This window comes from Ruditapes philippinarum, unplaced genomic scaffold (assembly GCF_026571515.1).
Source record: "Ruditapes philippinarum isolate M1 unplaced genomic scaffold, ASM2657151v2 ctg22_1_1_1_1, whole genome shotgun sequence".
NCBI lineage: Eukaryota > Metazoa > Mollusca > Bivalvia > Venerida > Veneridae > Ruditapes > Ruditapes philippinarum.
In genome coordinates, this window is record NW_026859666.1 from 44,424 (window position 1) to 69,552 (window position 25,129).

Consider the following 25,129-nt stretch of genomic DNA (forward strand, 5'->3'; position numbering starts at 1 on the left):
TTTCTTCTTCTTCATTTTCAAGCATATCACCATCTAAACCATGATGTTTAGCAAGCAGGTATTTTTGTTTTTCATCATTTCCGAGCTCACCTCCATCTGGATCAAGATCAATTATTGTTTGTTCTTTAGATAACAGATTTTTTCCTTCTTCATTTTCAAGCATATCACCATCTAAACCATGATGTTTAGCAAGCAGGTATTTTTGTTTTTCTTCATTTCCCAGCTCATCTCCATCTGGATTAAGATCAATTATTGTTTGTTCTTTAGATAACAGATGTAATCCTTCTTCATTTTCAAGCATATCACCATCTAAACCATGATGTTTAGCAAGCAGGTATTTTTGTTTTTCTTCATTTCCCAGCTCATCTCCATCTGTATTAAGATCAATTATTGTTTGTTCTTTAGATAACAGATGTAATCCTTCTTCATTTTCAAGCATATCACCATCTAAACCATGATGTTTAGCAAGCAGGTATTTTTGTTTTTCTTCATTTCCCAGCTCATCTCCATCTGGATTAAGATCATTTATAATGTGTTCTTCAAATGAAAGTATTTTTTCTTCTTCAATTCCAGCCACCGCTTGATCTAGAGAAAGGTCGTTTAATGAAGGTTCATTTACAGGCATGTCATTTGCTTCAGAATTAACCTCTTTCTCGTTTATTTTTTAAGGGAAAAACTGGGGTTTTTAAACAAAAAGGGACTAATTTTTAAGATCCCTTTTCCCTTCCACATACCCCCCAAAAGTTTGGGGTTCGGCTTCTTCCTTATAAGGAGTTTGGGAAAAAATACACATTATAACAACTGAAATGTTTGTCATGATTTCTGTCAGCATTAATGCAAAAATGGTCTAGCAACTCTTTGTTTAAAAAACAACTTTACTGATTATTTTTACTCTATAATAAGCAACAATAATACGATAAATGGCATTAAATGCTTTAGAAGGTTACTAAATGGATTAATCTTTCTTTTTGGCTTTTCGTAAGTGCAAAGAAATTGTAGACAGATAGAATCATAGAAAATTCTTATTGTGTGATAATTACGATCAAGGAAATTTTGTCCCTTATATAAAAAGCATTTATCATTCTTTTGGCTTTTGGTTAGTGCTAAGAAATTGTAGACAGATAGAATCATAGAAAATTCTTATTGTGTGATAATTACGATCAAGGAAATTTTGTCCCTTATATAAAAAGCATTTATCATTCTTTTGGCTTTTGGTTAGTGCTAAGAAATAGCAGATGGAGAGAATCATAGAAAATTCTTATTGTGCGATAATTACGATCAAGGAAATTTTGTCCCTTATATAAAAGCATTTATCATTCTTTTGGCTTTTGGTTAGTACTAAGAAATTGTAGACAGATAGAATCATAGAAAATTCTTATTGTGTGATAATTACGATCAAGGAAATTTTGTCCATTATATAAAAGCATTTATCATTCTTTTGGCTTTTGGTAAGTGTTAAGAAATAGCAGATGGATAGAATCATAGAAAATTCTTATTGTGTGATAATTACGATCAAGGAAATTTTGTCCATTATATAAAAGCATTTATCATTCTTTTGGCTTTTGGTAAGTGCTAAGAAATAGCAGATGGATAGAATCATAGAAAATTCTTATTGTGTGATAATTGCATTTATCATTCTTTTGGCTTTTGGTTAGTGCTAAGAAATAGCAGATGGATAGAATCATAGAAAATTCTTATTGTGCGATAATTACGATCAAGGAAATTTTGTCCATTATATAAAAGCATTTATCATTCTTTTGGTTTTTGGTTAGTGCTAAGAAATAGCAGATGGATAGAATCATAGAAAATTCTTATTGTGCGATAATTACGATCAAGGAAATTTTGTCCCTTATATAAAAGCATTTATCATTCTTTTGGCTTTTGGTTAGTGCTAAGAAATAGCAGATGGATAGAATCATAGAAAATTCTTATTGTGCGATAATTACGATCAAGGAAATTTTGTCCCTTATATAAAAGCATTTATCATTCTTTTGGCTTTTGGTTAGTGCTAAGAAATAGCAGAGAGATAGAACCATAGAAAATTCTTATTGTGCGATAATTACGATCAAGAAAATTTTGTCCCTTATATAAAAGCATTTATCATTCTTTTGGCTTTTGGTAAGTGCTAAGATATAGCAGATGGATAGAATCATATTTCTATTGTGTGATAATTACGATCAAGGAAATTTTGTCCCTTATATAAAAGCATTTATCATTCTTTTGGCTTTTGGTTAGTGCTAAGAAATAGCAGATGGATAGAATCATAGAAAATTCTTATTGTGTGATAATTACGATCAAGGAAATTTTGTCCCTTATATAAAAGCATTTATCATTCTTTTGGCTTTTGGTAAGTGCTAAGAAATAGCAGATGGATAGAATCATAGAAAATTCTTATTGTGTGATAATGACGATCAAAGTTATTTTATCCCTTATCACCCAGAAAAGTGAATTGATTAGAATAACGGACATAAATTGAGGAGACAATTTACACTGCTTAGCAATATCAGTGTACCATCTGCTGGTCTGCAGGTGAGTTGTCTTAAGAAGTACCAATCAACTTTGTGTGTCTTCGTTTTTCGAATTCAAACCCTCGCTTTGTTCTTTATATTTTTGGCAAGATTCTCTTGGACTTTGTGTATATGTCTCGTTTTCTGAAGAACATTAATTTCTGGAAAATTAATAACTGAAATTTTCATAGTATAAAACATTCATTGTAAGAATCAATCCTGTTATTCTCGTTTAATTGTCAAGCATATAACGCACAATATAATTATGACGTTTTAAAATCGTTGTTTATTTAATGTTTATTTACTATACATATGATTTAAATCAATAACGAAATTAATGTTATGATTTTTAAATCAAATAATGAAAATTATGTGATGCATTTCGCATCATACTGGTTATATCTAACCATTTCGATCATATTTTTCTCAAATATCGAAACCCTTAAAACTAACTTCAAAAATGAAGTCATTTTGTTTTGTTCATCATTATCGATTGTCCTTAGTATTAAAAAACGTTTATCTTTAAATTGCCAAAATTTTGTAATCAGTGGTGATTGTGTACTTCACTAAGTAAATCATAAATTATAAACAGTCAAACTGTGCAATAATAAGAGTATGCAAGTCGTGAGATAAAAAAATACGTACTTGTCTGTGAAAACCATTTAACTTTACTAGTTTCTTTATCGTTCTTGGTGAATGTGCTCAGATTGCACATATTTATTAACCTGAATAAAGATATTAAAATATAGACAATAGACAATAAACAAAATTTAACACATACCCGTTACGATTTTGTGACACAGTATAATGGTCTTCTTTTTGACAGTAATGACAGTAAAAAAACACGTCTGTACATTTTAAGCAAACTGGTCATTTTGCATTGTTTATCTTATTTATTTTTCAGCTTATTTATTTTTCAGTGGAGTGTCTATTCTGTATGTTTATGCCAAATTAATTATATCAATTATAATTACATAAATCAATTTATATAAATTCCATTGAGCAAACTTACTTTTCTTTATGACGTAAGTAAATTAAATATACAGCTGCTGTAAGAATCAGTGCAAAGCTAACTAGAATTACTGCAACCACAAATACATTATTGCTTCTTTCTTCATCTGTAAAAAAATCATTTATAAAATTATCGTTTCAATTATCTTGTGTGAAACGGCATTAAATCATGGTATATGTGCTTCAACTGCCCGAGCAAGCATTATTTAGTATTTTTTAGGACATGATTCAATACTTGAGATGATTGTTTTGTTTGTTATATATCTTGGCTGTCAGTCCATCCAAACGGCTTTCCTGGATGCCATACCAGGAATTACCAATTTATCAGCAAGAGTTCGGACGCAAGTGAGGGAGACAAAAAGGTCATTACACTAAAAGTCCTAGATCATTTGTCATGGAGAATTTGCCTCCTCGGGGATCGAAACAGCAATGTCTTGTATCTCTCTTTTTATCTAAACTGACGGCCATTAATATTTGAGAACATCATTTTTCTTGTACTACAGCAGAGTAAGGGCTTAATCTAAAAACAATCTTCAGTCCAGGTACGATTAAAAAATTTGCATGCCTCAAAGTAATCTCGATCTAAACTGCGATCAACTAATGTTTTTTGTAATTTAACTAATATAGGGATGATTTGTTGCAATTTGCACAGTTTTATTTTATAAACATTTTCTCAACTTTGAAATAAAATGGAATGAGAAAAGAGTTGTTCATCATTTTTGGTCTCTACAATACCCGACGACATTAAAGTTTACAAAGACTTTTAATCGCACAACAATCAATAGAAAAAAAACAAAGTCAATACTACCTCGATCTGCGATCATGTATCTCCCAACGGTAAAATGTGACTCTCTTTGTTCGTTCCCATAATCTGCAACAATTTTCAGATAGCAATTTCCATTGTCACTAGCCTTGGCGGAAATTACCTCTGAGTACTGTATTTGTTGATCATTCCCGCAATCAGAATCCTTCGAACAACTTGTTATACTTGGGTTTCGGATTTTTGGGGTTATTTCTTTCTCGCGCTTGTTATGTGCCTACAATGAATGGCCGATTTTACTTATCATGGACATTCACTTAATTTTCAAACTACATTAACCTTAAACCTTGAAAAAGGAAAGCTTTCATAGTGAATATATATATATATGATCCAAAAAGAAGAAACTGATTTTTTTTCAGAATTCACCTCTGAACTTGAACGTTTACATTTAAAATAGAACGCTGTAACTATCTCACTTCATCATGGCTTGCATCTAGTTAATTTTATATGCACTAACTTTAACTGGTTTTTCACGATTATCCTGTCAGGGTAGACTACAATCTAGGATAAAAGTGATAAAAGTCACGAATGATGAATATCAACTGCTAAAATTATATTTCTTATAAAACGCTTTATCTAAAACAATTATATATTATGATGTAAGGTGAAAAGAAGAACATACATATATCTTTATCCATTTAAACGAAACTTTCGTGACATTTGAAATACAGCCAGAGATCGCTTGTATAGTCTCAGTTGTTGTATCTTCTAAAAGCAGAGGCTCGTAATCTGTAACAAAATCTAAATATTTATACATTGAAAGTCTCATATGAAAAGTAAACTTATTTCGTTATCATACTAGCTGTCATAAAAATCATGTAATTATTCTAATACTTATAAGAATCTTTTCAAAAATTATGTATTCTTTTTATCTGGTGGGGTAAATAACCTGATTGTAGCAATAGCTTGAAGTTTTTCTTAGAAACAGTCGGTCTTAAAGTCGTCTGAACGAGACAGAAGCGCATTCCATTCCAACGGTAACATAGTAAACTGCAAGTGGTTAATAAAACTATTTATGCTTTGAATAAAACTGCAGAAACTACTACATAACCCGTGTTTACGTCACTAAGATAAAAACAATTGATTTCACAAACGCTTTATTCATACGCATCAACTGCATTTCATTTAATTCATTGAATCAGAAATGAATGTTTATCATAATGAAAAAAATCATACTTTGTCAAGCGTACATAATTGAACAAATGGTATTTCAAACGAAAATAGGAAGTCATATATTTTGTACATAACGTGTAAGTCAATTCTGTTTCTAAGTAATTAATGTCTGTTTACTAAGATAATTTTGTCAAATCTATCTCCACATATGATTCTAAGAATATGACGGTCACGTGAATGAACATGCTAAAACATTTAATAAATAAAATAATATGTTTTCACAGTTGATTTCCTCCCTATAAAGATTTTTAACTGATTTTTTTGGTCACGTTTTAAGTACACTAGGTATGTAATTGGGCACAGCTTTCATATATAAATATATCAAGAAAAAGATAGATAAGAAATATGTCATGTTTCATATAAATATTGAATGTGTATGTTTAAAGACATCAAATATCGAATTCAGATAAGCAATTGTTTTGATTATTAATACCTAAGAAAAAAGGGACTGTAACGTAAATAAATAGGTTATGCTCACCTTTGACCCTAATAATTTGTGAATCAGTACTGGTTCCATCTGAACACACCAACTTTCTTCCATTATCTTTCATGGTTAACTTAGTAATTGTTAAGTTGAAGATATGATTTGCCTCATCATATGATGTAGTGTATTGATCAATGTATTTAGGGTTAATGTCACATTCCTTTCCGTTTCTTAAGCACTGAGCAATATGTACAGTTTCGTTTGAATTCTTCCAAGCAATGGCAAATGTTTTCTTCTTGAACTTGCAAGATAATGTTAGATCTCTGCCACATTCACATGAATTGTCATTTGCTAGGCTGTCTGGTACCAATAAATCAACGTTTGAACCTGAATTTAAACAAAAATATATCAATATATAAGGAGGAAAGTAATAAATAAATAAAGCAAGCGTATGAAGATAATTATTTAAGTGAATGATAAAAACAAGAAAATGGAAACAATATTTCGCGTTTTTCACAACGCTGGCGTTTTCGCAGAGACAAACTTCCGCTCAATCAAAGTGACGGCAAATTTCGTAAAAATTAAGTCGTTGGGGGAAAATCATAAATATATTTCTAATAATTCAATGTAATTTTCTTTGTTTGAGAGTAGCGAATAAGAAGAAATTTAATTTCCCTGAATGTAATGAATGACCGCTAGGTGTCGCTATTCGTATAATTTGTGTTAACCTGAGAGAGGTTAACAAGCACCTGTTGAAGCAAAGTGTTAAATACGAAGATATAAAAATTGCTCTTTCGTTAATTAAAAAAGGTTTTATATGATAAAATTCGATTTAACAAGTGCATATCATTTTGTTCAAATATTTAAACCGCATACAGAATATTTGGGTTTTAGTTGGAAAGACAATGATGGCAATGTCATATATTACAAGTTTTGAGTACTTCCTTTTGGTTTATCGTCTGCCTGTTATTTGTTCACGAAATTTTGTAGACCTCTGATCAATAAGTTTCGTGGAGAAGGAATGCTTGTTACAATGCTTTTAGATGTTTTTAAATCAACGTTGAAATTAGACGGATTTTAGTTCGTGTTCAATGTTGATGACTTGACAGCAGTTCGTGAGATTCGATTATTTTATAGCCTTAATGTTTACAAATATTTCCTCGTCAGAACTTAAGCTGTCCTCTACATACTTAATTGTTTTTCTTAATGTTTTCAAACCAGGTGAACTTGGAACGGGGATTTTTTACTATTGATTCCCCTTTGGCTTTTTGTTGGGTTTTGCTTCAGACACATTTGATTTTGACTAGGCTTGCCTCATACTACTTTGCTTAGAATGTTCCTTATTTTTTCACAGCGTCCAGATTCACATAAGTATTTGCGACAAGCAGCATTCCAAATAATTTGAAAAGCCAAAACAACTGATTTCAAATTGCTAAGGCAGTTGTGAACACTGGAATGGCAACAAAAATAAAAGTTTGTTTCGGGAATTCGCCTATTCAATAAGACCCAATGATACATGGGACGTATGTCCATCATATAGGCCAGACAATGACTACTAGTATTCTTATCTCTAGTAGATAGATACATGTATTTTAGGAATGGACACTGCATATATTTGCAGAAGATCTGTTAGACCAACCATTGTACGTCAGGGTTCCATCAGCACCTGGACTGGGACTATCAATAAAGTTATCTAGCAATCTTACACCTTGGTAGACAAAGAAAAGTGAAATTAGTTTACCTATGGCACAAACACAGCCAATAAGGGTAGTCATTTTAACCTTGCCAGATATAACTGCTTTTGTTTTGTTGTATATATCAGCAGCATCTTTTGGTAGTACGATGAATGTTCTGGAATCAGGGCTTTTCCATATACATGATATATTTCTTCAAGGTTGCATTTTACAAGAATATATTTTGTCTTGTTGCACTTTTAGCTCGAGAAATATGTAGTGCAAGAGGTTTCTTAAGTCAGGCCATCGTGCAAGGAAATTATTCTGAAGCCATTAAGCTATAAGAGATTTATTATCTTTACTTCTCAACAAAAGATGAATAGCATATTAATCAGTTGCAAAGTTCATGGTTTCTTGTAACCAAATTTAGCCATTGTTTGTTTATGACTTGCTTATAATCCTGTGCCATTTTTTAGAATAATATAAAATCAGATTATAACAGCTTAAAGATTCGCACTATTTCCCTCCAAAACAAGCATCCTATGTGAATTTTAATTCCACATGGCAGGCCATACAATGAACAATTATACTTTGTGACAATATCTTAATCAGGTGTTGGCAAATTAAAATGTTTCCCAGCAGGGTTTACATATATTTAACAAAATGAAGCTGATACCATTTTCATTTATAATATAGTGATAAACATAAAAAAGAAAATCAACTGACTTCAAACTAATATCTAGACAAGATGGCTTGTTAATGTCTTTTATTAATCTGTGAATTATATAAAACATTCTTTAAACCTCTTCTGTGTAAAATCAGCTGTTTTTTGTTTACATTCTCTCTGCAGTAAACACTGCATGTTATTTTTAGCTCAAGGTTTATAACAAAGAGTTTACTACACCCACAAATACTTGCTTCCGCGAAACATGATAGGATAATCAAATGGGCAGACAGCAGTTCAAGCGTCGACAGCTGTACCAGTATATACATGTCGGCGCAGGAAACACAATTGACGGACGGTAAGTATTCATCTTTTTTTAACATATCCCAACTGTGTTCGAGTAAATCAATGTTATGGATTCGTAGTCAACATCCAAAGGTACATACTAACACATTTCTGGCCCTGTGCAAGCTTTACTTCACGTGAATTTTGACTGAAAATAACCTCACTATCCGATGAGATGCGGCATTATTTTAAGTCACAAAAACTTATATTGTCTCATGATAATAATTCCTTTTATCATAAGATTCGTAAACGTCAACATTTCGTCATTTAATATTCCAAACCATACCATCAAAAATGCTTTTCTGTTAAAGTTATAGGGTATTTAAGTTTCAGTGTCATCAAAATTTTAGTAACGTCATCAGCCGTTCGCCTCTTTTTATTGATAACGTCGACAGCCATTCACACGGGAGAGGAAGTGTTACACGAGGGATGGAGTTCTTATGATAACTTGTCAAGGAGTTCTTGTGATAACTGTCACGGAGTTCGTCGGAAAACTATTGTATATACTGCAAAAACACTCGTCAAAAATGGTAATTTTCATCTTTAAAAAGTGAGTTTTAGGTGCTAAATTAAACTTTAATGATTAAGCTTGCCTTACATATTGTATTATGTGTCAAAAACTAATTCATAGTCCATTTTTCATCGCCTCTTGCTTAAAATCTGGTAGTTTTGAGTAAAATTTCCAAATTATTTGCCAATTCGCAAGTATTGACCTGTTTATTTCAAGTCTTCATCCTTGCCATACATAATTACCTAATTATAATGCAAAATTGCAAACATAAAGCCCCGGCTAACAAATTTATACCCGATTTTTCAAATGTCCCGGAGTTCTTGTGATAACTCAAAATATGTCCTGGAGTTCTTATGATAACTTTTGTTACTGCCAATGTGTTTCTTGTGCTAAATCACGGCACGTTTTAGCGTGTTTTTATTATTCAGTACGGTTGTAAATTATAATGAAATGTAGAACGCTCATATTTTGCACAAAAAAGAGGATTTATAATGTTGATTTTGAGTGTATTTTAGTTAAAGAGATATTACTGAGATATCTTATCCCCGTTTCTTTTGTATGGTATTTTTGCTGACGCAGATATCGTAGACTGGAAAAAGGATTGATGTAGAGCATTGACTTTCATGATAAAATGCGCTCAAGTATGGTGTCTTCATGTACATTTTTCTGTCGATGATTGATGGGTATTTCCCTAATGTAATCTTAGTGACAGAAACTCTGTTTATTTTGCTGTAATTGATAACAAAAATATATTTTAGTCAAACTTATTTCGCTCGAACCCGAGGGACTTGCAAATTTGTTCGAGAGATCGGTAGTTATAGAGCAAACCGCAGTTGAGTTTTTATCATACTGTCATACTTTTTGGAAACATAGGTTTTGAGTAATTATCCTGATTTTATACAGGAACTTCATCCCTTGTGTAACACTTCTTCCCCCGTGATTCAACAGCAAGAATGAAAAACGCTTAAAGCCGTTCAAGGAAACAATTTTCAGTGATTTTGTGCTACAGTTACTAGGAAAGAGTAATACTTTTTTGTTCATTTAATATATTACTTTATTCACGATACTTTCTAATAGACGTCATGCTTACGAAATCCATCTACTCTTCAATTATTTCTAAATTTTCAACCATAATAAATGATTTATTTTACAGCATGTTAATTAATTTAAAGTATGATTACTAGTTAGTTAGTTAGTTAGTTAGTTAGTTAGTTAGTTAGTTAGTTAGTTAGTTAGTTAGTTAGTTAGTCAGTTAGTCAGTTAGTTAGTCAGTTAGTTAGTAAGTGTTTTCCTGAGTTCTCTTGACGGGCTATTAGTTGTTGTATCTCACCAGAGAGACCTTTATCTCCAAGTGTTATTATAAATAATGGCAAATAGTGAACATGCCCCATGCAGTGAATGGCTGTGTAACCCGAGAAATGAAGTGCATGGATAAAAAATGCGGAGCCATGTTTGCATTCTCACAAAGTGGTCACATTTTATAGGATATACATATTCAGAATATGGTACAAAAGAGAACGAACATCAAATCAGTCAGCTATTTGATTTGTATATGCGAGGGATATGCAACATACATACATACATACATACATACATACATACATACATACATACATACATACATACATACATACATACATACATGCATACCCTACCCTACCCTACCCTACCCTACCCTACATACATACATATATTGAATACGGAAAAAAATATGTGGTAGATATCTTTTTTAAAATTAAAGTGTTTTTATTCTCTAAAGCGCTTTTATTGGATAGTGCAATAGAAATAATAATCATTCTTAAAATTTATTTTTATGCTTTAAATTAATCATTTTATATGGCAGACATCTCGGGTTACACAGCCATTCACTGCATGGGACATGTCTACTATATGCCATTATTTGAAATAACACTTGATGGATCCTTTATTCATAAGACTTAATATTCGTATTAAGCGTTAAATTTGCCTTAACCTAATTTGAATTTAACATTTCAATAACATATTTATAGATCTTGCTTCCTTTTTATATTGCAAAAGAGTGCGATAAATGGAGATAAAGGTCTCTCCACTAAGATACAACAAATAATAACCCGTCAAGAGAACTCAGGAACTAAACTTACTTACTTTCTTACTTTACTTTACTTTACTTTACACTTTACTTTACTTTACTTTACACTTCACTTCACTTCACTTTACTTTACTTTACTTTTACTTGACTTTACTTGACTTTACTTTACTTTACTTTACTTAACTTACTAACTTACTTACTTACTAATTAACTGACTAACTAACTAACTAGCTAACTAACTAACTAACTAACTAACTAACTAACTAACTAATACTCATACTTTAAATTAATTTACACGCTGTAAAATAAATTATTTATTATGGTGGAAAATTTAGAAATTATTGAAGAGTATATGAATTTCGTAAGCATGACGTCTATTAGAAAGTATCATGAATAAATTAATATTTTAAATAAACCAAAAAAAATTACTCTTTCCTAGTTACTGTAGCACAAAAGCGTTGAAAATTGTTTCCTTGAACGGCTTTAAGCGTTATTCATTCTTGCTGTTAAAAGGCTATCGATGTTATCATTAAAAGAGGCGAACGGCTGATGATGTAACTTAAATTTTGATGACACTCAAACTTAAATACCCTATAACTTTAACAAAAAAGCATTTTTGATGGTATGGTTTGGAATATTTAATGACGAAATGTTGACGTTTACGAACCTTATGATAAAAGGAATTATTATCATGAGAAAATATAAGTTTTTGTGACTTAAAAAATGACGCATCTCATCGGATAGTGATATTATTTTCAGTCAAAATTCACGTGAAGTAACGCTTGCATAGGGCCAGAAATGTGTTACTATGTACCTTTGGATGTTGACTACGAATCCATAACATTGATTTACTCGAACACAATTGGGATATGTTAAAAACCGTCCGTCAATTGTGTTTCCTGCGCCGACATGTATAAACTGGTACAGCTGTCGACGCTTGAACTGCTGTCTGCCCATTTGATTTATCAGTGATACTGTGACAAGCCATGTAATTATACACTGGCCAGAGATAGGAATTTATGGGGGGAAACTGAAAGTGATGTATAAAAAATAAATCAACAGTTTCTTTTTATTTCGCATAATACTGACTCAAAGTGTAAAGATTTTTATTTTCTATTGTTACATTAAAAATATCAGAAATATCTTTCTACAGGCATTCAAATAAAAAGAACAAGAAAAGCATTGATGCAAAGCATCAAAGGCGACGCCAAAAAAATTTGATCAAGTGTTGCACCTAAATACTTAACAAAAGATGTGTACTTTATAGCAGTACCATTACATGTGACAATGAGGCTAGGCCTAGTTTAAAGAATAGACTCTGTCTTGCCAAGATGCAAAGACAATTTATAGTCAATTAACCAATCACTAATAAGACTCATGCCATAAGAGAGAATTTCTTCAGATTTATTTTACCAGATACAAGGATACCTGAGTCATCAGCATATAATAAAAGCTTATTGCTTAGGGTTGCAGACATGTCATTGACATATATAAGACATAAAAGAGGATCTAAAATGAACCTCAGGGGGACACCATAGGTACTCGGAGCAGTAGTAGAATGAGTACCGCTAACCGGCGTCGCCAATAATTAATATACGAGTGACATTAAAAAGGCCTGACATATAAAAGGTCGGAATCAGACAGCCACACGAGAGTACTTTACTGTTACGATGATTGTCTATTTCACTGCACCGACATTTGAAAACGGATTTACAAAAAAAAAATAATAATGATATAAATGATGAATGAAATTTAAATATTCTATGAATATGGCAATATTGACAATCTCAGCAATATTTTGTACATAAAATTGTAATAAATTTACTTCACGTGTTGAGCGAATTGTAATGCCCGTAGTACATTACCCGTAAAAACAAATTGTCCGCCAATAAATTTGAATGAACAACCCAATAAATCTTAAATATTGTTTCTTTGATCATCTGTGAATAACTTACATCGGCTTTTTTTTAAATCGAATTTATTATGTGACCGTAATAATAAATTTCAAGTACCTGCTTTTTATATAAAAAAAATAAAATTTACCGCGGATTTCGTCAAGTTAATTTTTGTATTTTCTGATCGAAGATCAGGAAATACAAAGCTGGCATTCAATCTCTGACACAGCGGGTAAACGGCAAACCTAACAACAAGAAGTTCTCAAAGCAGCTTAAAACTAGCGATTTAAAAGAAAGAAATAATTTTGTTTTGCTACAAGTATCCAACAAATTACGACACATTCAAAGTTTAAAAGTAGCGTTTGCTTATAGAATTGTCAATAAATGCACAATCACAAATTACGCGGATGAATATGATTTTGATCAATGAAAATGCTATTTTCAGAGATGTCGATTACCGAATACTACACAAATAAATCTGACTGTCGAGTAGTGGAATATATAGATTCTACATGTCGGACTGTTTTGGCGAGAAGATTTTCGCTAAATTATTTACATAAATTTTAAACAACAGGTTTATCGTGAATAAAATACCTCAACATTAATAAGGATTACAAACCCGAAATACAATGGAAATTCTAAATTTAGAATTACTTAATTTTAACCAAGCTCTGTTCCTATAACTTCTCAGTAACGCGCTCGTTTAGTGTGTGAGACGCCTGGGGTTCAAATCCCAGTCGAAGCAACATTTTTTTTTTAAATTAAAGTGTCTTTATTAAGGAAGTAGCCATGATATGCAAGGATAAAGTGTGGCTGTCATAAAAAATGAACATAAATGATTTTTGATGCAACTCAAGTTATGCAAAATTCCGTATGTATCAAGCTCTGGTGCCCTGCAAGATGAATTATAGCGCATTAAAATTAACTTATACAGGAAAATACATACAGATATACAGTACGATTTAGATTGCAAAGATCAGAAAATACCACAGAGCTTGCAGCCCTTTGATTTAATTGTCGTTGCGGACAGATAGTCTGTATTTTAAAAAAAATAAATTAGATATTTGTATTAGACAAGTATTTTTCTTCAAAATAAACTAAAAATTTGCAAAATCGAATAATAAGTGGAAAAGCTATATGGTATTTTGTAAAGTAGATATCCGCCGGTAAATTCTCGATCGATGTACCTTTATCGGGTGCGCGACTAGGTATTTAAGCATTTATATAGGGTAAACTGGGAGTGTCTGATGATCCCCGTGATATATTGTCAAATATTGACATGTCATTATATAGAATAATCAATTATATAAACAACTTACCAAAAACTGGACAAATCCAGAGAAAACAACAAAGTATAAACGTATCCATATATTATATCGTAGTACTTTTACTACTTTAAGTGTGTAACTTTAACAAATGTATGAAATGAATGTCTATTAAGCGCATGCGCAAAATTGTGTTCTAGTTTTAGTATTTACAGCTCATTTCTATTTAATTTATTCAAACTATTTGCTTTAAAAAATAAAAAGGCATTTTTCAATAAAGTTTATACAATTCTTTGGCATCTCTGTGGTTTTAATGTTAGTTTTCGCAATAAAAAATAGGTTATAAAACATTTCAAAGCTAGCTCCGATATTATTGTACATCCGGGCATCAGATTTCTCCGACCCCTATGTTCTGTTAAAAGTACTCAATTGGTTATAGATTTGTAGACAGTAAATATAATTATATTGAATTGATACCTTGTAATATAGTCTATGTTATATTGATCTGATAAATTATGAGATTAAATCTTTTCGCAGATCGGAGTATATGATTTAAATTGAACATAAATCCGGAGTATTCTGAATCGAAAATGTATTTACATAGAAACACGTGTTTTTGATCGGTTTCAACTGGCTGTTGTAAACTAATGTATTTACGGACATTTTATCCCCAGTCTGGATATTTCATGGACGATTTACTTCCCAAATATTAAATTACACTGATTTAATCATTTTCTCCAAATCTAGTATACTAGTATACTCTAGCTTGTCTATAGCAAAAACTCTTCAAAACCCTAATGAGAACTATATTGATGAAAGGAGGCCAGAAACAAAAGGCAGTTATTCATTTCCTAAATTCCAAACACCGTGATACATCTGTCAATTTTATCCGTGACATAATATTCATATACTTACAGTTCATTACTCAGTTTATTGAGTTTCTTTTTGGCGTGTGTATTGATAGATTTACATTAACTAAGTTTTGTTCTTTGATGCTTGTTTATCAATTTCAAATGTCATTACTTCACCTAAATCGTAAATAGTACATAACCGTAATGACTTAGAACTTCGTTTAGTTAATTAACTTGTGCCACGTTCATACATCTTTACTTGCGTCTGTTTCCGCGCCTTGGTGAAGAAAATCAAAGATCAATAAACTATTAGATTTTTTAGTTACGTGTTATAAAATATTAAATATAAAGAATTTTCTAAGATTTTTTGTGATTTTACTACATATCTCACATAAACATGCGAAATTAAACATAGCCACAGATATTTCGTATTGCATTTGTTCATTTCACATGTATAGCCCATATATATTTACTCTCATTCAAATAACCTCTATCCACACCACCTTACGTCCAGTAGAATTCAACAGTTATTTATAATAGTGACATTATAAAACTACAAACGCCCAAATTGTATTAATACAGCGCCGTGACCGTGTGAATTTTAATGTTACTCTGTGAATACGTGCGCCCTCAACGAGAAAGGAAAGGAGCACCAAATATTTAAATATAAGGGGATCAGAGGTTACTGAGAGGTTACAAAGCCAGCGTTTAACAGCCTTGTTGCTGCCAAAAGTCTAAATTTAAAAGTAGGCAATGTCTCATTTTTTTCATAAACAGTACAACGGTCATTTAACAAGAACATTATCAAAATTACCACAGACACGACAATTTGATATGCTATGCTGAAATATATCATCAAGGGTAGGAAAAACATGTATGCTATTTTAAGATGTTCCATATGTTGTATATTGAGATATTTCAGATTTTTAACTGATATGAGGGGGAAACTATAATACACGGGCATATAAAAATATAATATTTAAATCTGTTTCACTGCTGACAGAAATGAAAAACATTCAATTAACCTGAATGGGCACTACCAGGAACTGAAAAATGTAACAACATAGCTCTGTTGCATTCCTTAAAGGACACCTGTATAAAAATCTTCTTTTTTTCTTTGAAAATATAAGGTACATATTTGTTATTAAATTAGCCTTATTCAGCCGATAGGTACTTAAAATATTAATTTACTTACGATATAATATTTTTTTCCTTAAAGATTTGAGAGGTACAGATATCTTGGGGAAAACTTACTGGGGCGTGGACCCACGACCCCTAGTTTCAATGCAGTTGTTAGAAGTTCAATCATGCTCTTCAAAGTGGAGGTTATACATTATGATTAAGTGTATACAACCTTAGTCTTTCAATGGTGCATATCATTATATCGATTTAAACAAAAGAATGACAGGATGACAGGTTTATAAAACACACGTGAGAAACTATAAAGAAATAGTCGCTCTTAAAAAATATATTCAATTGCAAATTCGACCTTGCGACAATGATATTATTAAATTAACTACTGGGTTTACGTAAGAATGCAAAATGTAATGATTTACAGCCAAACAATAGAACTGCCAAGTTGTTGCGTTTGATTTTTAACAATACAAAGAACGCTTTTCATAAAAAAGCCTAGAAATCCCTTTATACATACAGATCAAGCACTGAAAGTAAAAAAAAATAATCCAAAACACATGGTTAACTGGGAAAAATTTCTCAACTTGCAGTATTTTTTCCGAAGCTTAAAAGTATAGCATACAAGCGATTTTGATTTAAAAAAGAGGTTTATAACTTTATTATATGGCGAGTTGATTTATTTGGCCATATACACTCAGAGGCACTTATAACCCGACACTTACATTTTTCAATATAAATTGGTTATTTGTGAACGGATTTTGTTCATCTTTGGACCATACAAAATTCACATATCATACTTACCACTCAAAATTTATTTACAATTCATTGAGAAGGAAATAGAGAAAATAACAAAACAATTATGCTACTGCAAAATGAAAAATCACAGAATGGCTGTAATCATCGTAACAAAATGAAAAGTCTCTGAATCCCACTAAATCTATGCTAACCAGTTCAAGATTATACTTTGTGTGTCCTCCCATGGCTGTAACAACCTGTAAACACCTGTCTTATGTATAAGGACTTGCTCGGGTTCCAGCAACTCCTGCCTCCCAAGGCACCAGGTCTAAACATCACACTTGTGGGCTTAATTAAACAGGCGTGTGAGAAAGCGACCAGATGTCCCTCGCAATTTGATGGAACTCGAGCAAGCCCTTGTTTTGGAATGGAGAACTATGAGTACATGTAATAACGAAACAAATCAGTTATAAATGTTCTCACAGTTTCATGCTACCACTAGATGGCGGCCCCAGTCAGCACCTCAGCCATTTAACCAAAGCCAAATCTCTTCCGTATTTAATCCTTTGCATTTGCATTCTTCAAGACTTAAATTGCAGTTTTTAAATTGGAAAATTTTGACTTGTGATTTTTCTGCGATAAAAGATCTTGTAATAATTCTTCTTTGTGACATTACATGTATATTGACCTGGCATCGTATAAACAAAATATCATTAAAAGACTAAATTCACTCATACTATTAAACCCCAGTCTAGGCCCCTCCCCCTACTTGACCTGTGCGTTTATGCGTTCACTTAATTTTTCCCTAGCTACGCCCCTGAAAGATACTTACCAAAAACTGCGTTAATCCATAGAAAACAAAGAAGTAAACTCTTATCAATCGATACCATCGTGAATTAATCCTATGTGAAACGTGAATAATTTATTTTAGAAAACAATTTTTAAAATCAAGTACATGTACAATCTATTAATGGTAGGTTTTGCGCTGGCTTTATGACAGTCTGTTACAATAGCGTTTTTAAAAATTATTTTACAGGTCATTTAATTGTCGCTTCTATTGAGCGGTTTAAATCGATAATATTGTATTTATAACTACAGTAAACTATTTTCTTTATTTCTGCGCTAGACATGAACGCGTCAATCTCGGGTACAATGTATGTTTACAATATTTACAAAAATTGTTGCACTACCATTACTTTTCTTCAATCAAGGTACAATATGCGTATTAACAAAAACGCTAACCATTGTTAATGTCTGTCAAATACGGGTTGGTATCTACCTACGCATGGTATTTTTATGGAAAGCCATGGCTGTCTGATATTGTTCTTTTTCAATTTATTTAACCATTTGGATAATATATAAGTTCCCTTCGACTATATATGAATTGAAATCACCTTCTTATTTAACCGGAATCCATTATATTAATCCACAGTTACAATAAACCTACATACCGTCAGTGTATGAAACCGAGTTAGCACTATACAAGTTGATTTTCTCAATATATGATTCCAATTCTTCAATATATGGTACCAAAGTAGCCATGCATGGAACCAGATGTCCTTATATGAAACCGAATTATCAATATATTAATTCATTTTCAATATATGAAACTAATGTATCAATTTATGAAACCAAAGTAGAAATATATAAGTAGCTTAATACATTAGATGATACGAATTATTCAGTGTATATGCCGGTATGTTGATGATGTTTGGGGCCTTTGGACTCACGGTATCGAGTCGTTAAAAACATTCCACGAGCTTGGGAATAACCTTCATCCCAGAATAAAATTAGAATTAAGATATTCTACTGAAAAACTTGAGTTTCTCGACGTAATGACGAAGTTTCAGAATGGCATTTTAATAACAGACCTATACACTAAACCCACAGATAAACACCTGTACTTGCATAAATATTCGTCTCATCCGGAATCGACAAAAAAATCAATACCATATGGACTTGCCCTCCGTGCTAAGCGAATATGTACTAATGAATCGACTTACAAACAACATAGAGAACATAGAGACACATTCATTGGTGTGAACGGGGCCTCGTATAAGGTTCGAAATCAGATCACGTGCAAATCTACGAATGTTGTGTATGCAGTTTATTGTAAGCGTTGCGAACGTTTTATTTATGTTGGAGCAACCGGGGATACGTTGTACCAAATTGTTTTGTTTGATATATTTGTATATAAAATTAATTCTGCTGAAGAAGGCCGCAAGGCCGAAAGCTACGGCAAATTTTAAATAGCGTTTTTGATTATATTTATATATATATATACGCATTTATATATATCGGAGAACAAACTTTTGTCACATTTGCCCTGATGGTCATAAGAGAAACCGGTTGGCAAATAATTAAATAAGTCAAATCATGGACTGTGTTTTTTGTTTTATATATATGAGATTTTTTTCAGGCACTTGTTTTCATTTTTTGTATATGGTAAAAATGTAAAATATAATAACCGCTCCCTGACCGGTGTTCACAAATCTGATACTACGAAAACTAATCCGATCATGCGGAGGTTAATGACTACCAAATAAATATATATTAATTTTCATTGAATTACTATGCGTATATATTCAAAATATATTGACAGAACTAATATGACAAGACGGACCGATTAAATTTATAACAAGATCCACCGCCGGGCGGGGCAACGCTCGACTTTTTACTTTCTCTAAAAGCAAACAAAGGAATGTTTGAACAAAATCTTAACGTTTCCTTTTTATAAAATTAATCGGTCTATTTTGTCACATTAGTTTTGTCTATATATTTTGTATATATAAATATACTATTATATATATAAATAGAAACACGCAATTCTATAAATAGAAACACGCAATTCTATAAATTGAAAATTCTAAAAATAGATACACGTGGTGTCACTTGGTGGAGTCACGTGGAGGTGAGACGTGGTGGAGTCACGTGATGAAGTCACGTGGTGGAGTCACGTGGTGGAGTCATGTGGTGGAGTCACGTGGTGGTGTCACGTGGTGGAGTCACGTGGTGGTGTCACGTGGTGGAGTCACGTGGTGAAGTCATGTGCTGGTGGTGTCACGTGCTGGTGGTGTCACGTGGTGGATGGTGACATGTGGTGGTATCAAGGTCTTGTCCTTAAGTATGTTCTGATATAATACATGTAATATGAAGTTGATCCCTTCAATAATAGCAAAGTTACAGCCAGTTACAGCAAAAACAATGAAAAGGTCAAGGTCATTAATGAGTGAAGGTCAAGATCTGTCTGGTTATTTTTAAGTGTTATCCTTGATGATTATTTTGTTCAAGTTTGAAGACAATCCATTCAAAAATAACAAAGTTACAGCCAATAATAGCCAAAAAATGAAAATTTCAATAATTTGACCTTCATAGTCAAGGTCATTTATGAGTGAAGGTCAAGATCTGTCTGGTTATTTATAAGGGTTATCCTTGAAGATTATTATGTTCAAGTTTGAAGACAATCCATTCAAAAATAACAAAGTTACAGCCAATAATAGCCAAAAAATTAAAATTTCAATAATTTGACCTTCAAAGTCAAGGTCATTTATGAGTGAATGTCAAGGTCTGTCGGATTATTTTTAAGGGATATCCTTGAAGATTATTAAGTTAAAGTTTGAAGACAATCCATTCAAAAATAACAAAGTTACAGCCAATGAACAGCATGAACAAGCAAAATTTGGACTTTTAACCTTGAAGGTCAAGGTCATTTATGGATGAAGGTCAAGGTTAGTGTGGTGTACTGAAAGGCCTTGTCCCAAGGGTTGTTGTGGCCAAGAATGAAGACAATACACCAAGAAGAAAAAGTTATGATCCAGGTACAAGTTTGCGGACGGCAACGGCAACGCCGCCGCGACTATAGCAATACCTCTACTCTTTTTTTCAAAAAAAAAAGTCGAGCTAAAAAGGAAACGTTAAGATTTGTTCAAACATTTCTTTGTTTGCTTTTAGAAAAATTAAAAAGTCAAGCGTTGCCCCCGCCCGGCGGTGGCTTTTGTTATTCTTTAAATCAATTCATTTTTGAAGATCTTTCAGAAAAGGTATGCATCTGGCATACTGTATGCGGCGGATTTTGAGATATATTGCCACAAACTTGGTCTTTTTACTATGCGTTATATATAGGGGGAAATATTTGGTAGTCATTAACCTCCGCATGATCGGATTAGTTTTCGTAGTATCAGATTTGTGAACACCGGTCAGGGAGCGGTTATTATATTTTACATTTTTACCAGTTATTCCCCTTTGATTAAAAGGGCCAATTCTAGCGCAAAAAGCTAATTAATTTTGAATTTATACTTCGAAACTCTTTTTGTGCTATGCAAACTGCTATTTCGAATACATAATAAACAATGTCAGCATGGGACTAAAATTACCATGATTTTTGTAAAATAAATACTGAAACACTGTAAGAATAAAATGTGTGTCAAATTAATTTTAGAAAGCAAATAAAAATAAAGGTAAAATATTTGAAAGCCAGCGAATTAAATATCTAACTATAGTTTGCATGTTTACAGCCTTAGAACTGAAGTGTAAATTGAATGTTCGCATATTTCAATAAGAACTCGAGTTACGTCAGCAAGTACAACATCTTAATATTGCATAATGATTACAAGGTATTAATAATAATGTATTCATATTAATAACAATGTTTTCATAATAATAATAATGTCTTCCTATCAATAAGAATGTCTTCAAAATAATAAGAATGTCTTCATATTAATTACAATGTATTCATATTAATTAGAGTGGCGGATAATCCCTTCCATAGAAATAGCCCGGACAAAAATAAAGCATGAAAATTAAAAAAAGACAAGAAAACTCACTGGACAAGGCTATTAAGTATAAAAATTAACAAAAAGTAATAACTCAAAACTCATGAAGTACAGAGTACAAGTTTTTTGTGCACTGAACTTCTTCTCAATGAGATCCATCATCTTATGAAGTTTTAAGTCAATAGTTTCTTAAGTGTGGACAAAAATAAAGTATGAAAATTACCTAAAAAATAATGAAGTACAGAGTACAGGTTTTTTGTGCACTGCACTTCTTAATGAGTTTTATCATCCAATCAAGTTTCAAGTCCATTGCTTTTATAGTTTAGGGGAAATGACACAGACAAAAAAGTATGAAAATTAACAAAGGGCAATAACTCAAACTAGAATATCACTAAATTTGATTAATACCCCTGCAAGACTGCTTCGGAAATGAGGAAGTTACTACTAACAGAATACCTTGTAAAAGAATTGAAATAGAGTTATGGTTGTTGGCAATAATAGATAGTTGTGGTTCTTGTATGTTGCATTTCCTTTCAATGTGGATGACCATTAATGAAGTTTTATTGAATTGCTCTGAAATACGTCCAGAATAAGTTATGCTTCTTGGGCACTGCACTCCCTCTCATTGCACTTGACCATTGTATGAAGTTGCATTAAATACCAAACATTACTTTTTAAGTTATGAACCGGACAAGGAAAAGGAACAAAGGGCAACAACTCTGCAAATACTTGATATGGAGTTATGGTTATTGTACACTGTATTTCCTCTCACTGCACTTGAGCATTGTATGAAGTTGTCTTGAATTCCAACTACTAGTTTTCAAGTTATGCAGTGGACAAACAAGTAACAAAGGGCAATAACTATGTAATTAGTCCAAACAGAGTTATGGTTCTTGTGCACTGCACTTCATCTCACTGCGTTTGACTATTGTATAAAGTTTCATTGAATTCTAACCATTAATTTTCAAGTTGTGCACTGGACAATAAAAAGTAACAAAAGCCAAAACCTCTTAAATGGGTCAAGAAAGTGTTATGGTTTCTGTGCACTGCGTTCATCTCAATATACTTGACAATTGTATGAAATGGTATTGAATTCCAACCAGTAGATTTCATGTTATGCTCTGGAACAAGGAAAAGTAACAAAGGGCAACCGCTCTATAATTACTCTGGATAGAGTTACGGTTCTTGAGCACTGCATTTCCTCTTATTGTAATTGACCATTGTATGAAGTTGCGTTGAATTTGAACTATTAATGTTCAAGTTATGCACTGGACAATAAAAAGTATCAAAGGGCAATAACTCTGTGGTTAGTCAAGATGGAGTTATGGTTCTTGTACACTGCACTTTCACCCAATGTGCTTGACCTTTGTATGAAGTTGTATTGAATTCCAACCAGTTGTTTTCAAGTTATGCTCTGGATAAGAAAAGACAATGGAAAAGTAAAAAAAGGCAATAACTCTATAATTACTCTTGATATAGTTATGGTTCTTGTACATTGTACTACCTCTTATTGTGCTTGACCATTGTATGAACTTGTTTTGAATTCCAACCAGTAGAATTCAAGTTATACCCCGGACAAGGAAAAGTAACAAAGGGCAATTACTCTGTTGTTTTTCAATTTATGTTCTAATCAAGGAAAAAACAACGAAAAAGTAATAAAGGGCATTAACTCTTTTTGTAACTTTAGATAAAGTTATGGTTCTCGTGCATGGCACTTTCTGTTATTGTATTAAGTTGTTTTGAATTCCAACCAGTACTTTACATGTTATGCTCCGGACAACCGGACAAGGAAAAGTAACAAAGAGCAATAACTCTGTTATTAGTCAAGATGGAGTTGTGGTTCTTGTGCACTGCATTTGTATGAAGTTGAATTGAATTCCAACCATTAGTCTTCAAGTTATGCTCCGGACAAGGAAAAGGCCACGGACCGCTGGACCGACCGACCGACCGACTGACCGACCAACCGATCGACCGACCACCGGATGACTCCCATTGCCGACAAAGGAACCCCTATATGTCTTTAATGCGTCACAATAAAATGGGATAGCAAGCCTATCAAATGTCCCTTCTCCAAATCCCTCCAGAGGCGTGCACGTCGCGGATAAGGCACACGGCAGGTCAAGGTCAAGTCATCTTAAGTACCAGAGGTGATTGGTTGACCTGTCGTGACTAACTCTGGAGGGTGGCGCTAACAAGAGCCGTTTTATGTCAACCGCCTGTTTGCAGCCGTCACGGAACTTGATGCTTTTCCGGTATTGTCTTTCCTCCACCGAACGAAGAACAGGACTTAGGAAGATCGGCATGAAAAAGACGTCCCCGATGAGACTACTAGAGTGGACCGGCATGGACGCTGAGATCTCGGACATATGGAATTTCCGGCGCCGAGCTAAAATAAACTTAAAACAACAACAAAAATCAAATGTCAATTAGATAAGCAGATTCCCGGCAACGATTACATCCCCTAATATGAACAGTACAAAAGTGTGAATAGTGCATTGAAATAATTTGTGAATGGGTATACTGACATAAATGACCTTAGATTCCATGCAGGTTACCGTTCAAACGACAAACAGATAAGACTGCACGATCTGAATAAAAAATGGTGACTATGGTCTAGCCGATAATCGCCAGCCGATCACATATTGTTCAATTTATCGTCTAAATATTCCTTTTGCTTTGAACGCCTTGAATGTAATGTGGCCTGTTTGAATTGCCACGCACGATGTGATATCATATTGTGTTAATTGTGTATCGGTTACATTCAATGACAAACATTTTATGGATTGCGACTAATGAGGGGTCAACATCTTAGTCGGTTTGAACATACATCGAAAGTTTTACGTGGAAATTTAATCAAATAAATATACGTTATATTATGCTCTCAGATTCGTTTTTGTCGTGTAGCTTCCGCTTCTCGTGCATTGTCCTAAACAAGAATAAGACAATAATTGTTTGATTTATATGAAATAAATAATTTTAAACCAAAACGTAGATCGCCAGAAGAAACAAGAGGGCCACGATGGCCCTGGATCGCTCCCCTGACCCATCAACCGCATCCAAGCAATGTCTTAGACATGCGTCCTAGCCAAGTTTGATGATAATTGAGTCAAAAATGTGACCTCAATTGTGTGAAGGTTTTCCATATTTGGCCAATGTGACCTATTTTTTGACTGGAGATGACCCATATTCAAACTGGACCTAGAAATCATCAAAACAACTTCCTGACAAATGTCCTGGATATTTGGATAAAAACTGCAGCCACAAGAGTGTTAAAAAGATTT

General features: G+C 32.8%; 1 protein-coding gene across 1 annotated transcript in view; it reads right to left on the reverse strand.

Moving 5' to 3' along the window:
* Positions 1-2,582: 2,582 nt before the first annotated feature.
* The window catches only part of LOC132757439 (uncharacterized), a 109,004-nt gene continuing 86,457 nt past the window's right edge, over positions 2,583-25,129 (reverse strand). The window contains exons 4-7 of the mRNA XM_060748722.1: positions 4,327-4,555; positions 3,520-3,625; positions 3,153-3,232; positions 2,583-2,668 (exon numbers count right to left, since the gene is read on the reverse strand). Coding sequence (XP_060604705.1) covers positions 2,583-2,668; positions 3,153-3,232; positions 3,520-3,625; positions 4,327-4,555 — 501 coding nt within the window. The remainder of the gene's footprint in view (positions 2,669-3,152; positions 3,233-3,519; positions 3,626-4,326; positions 4,556-25,129) is intronic.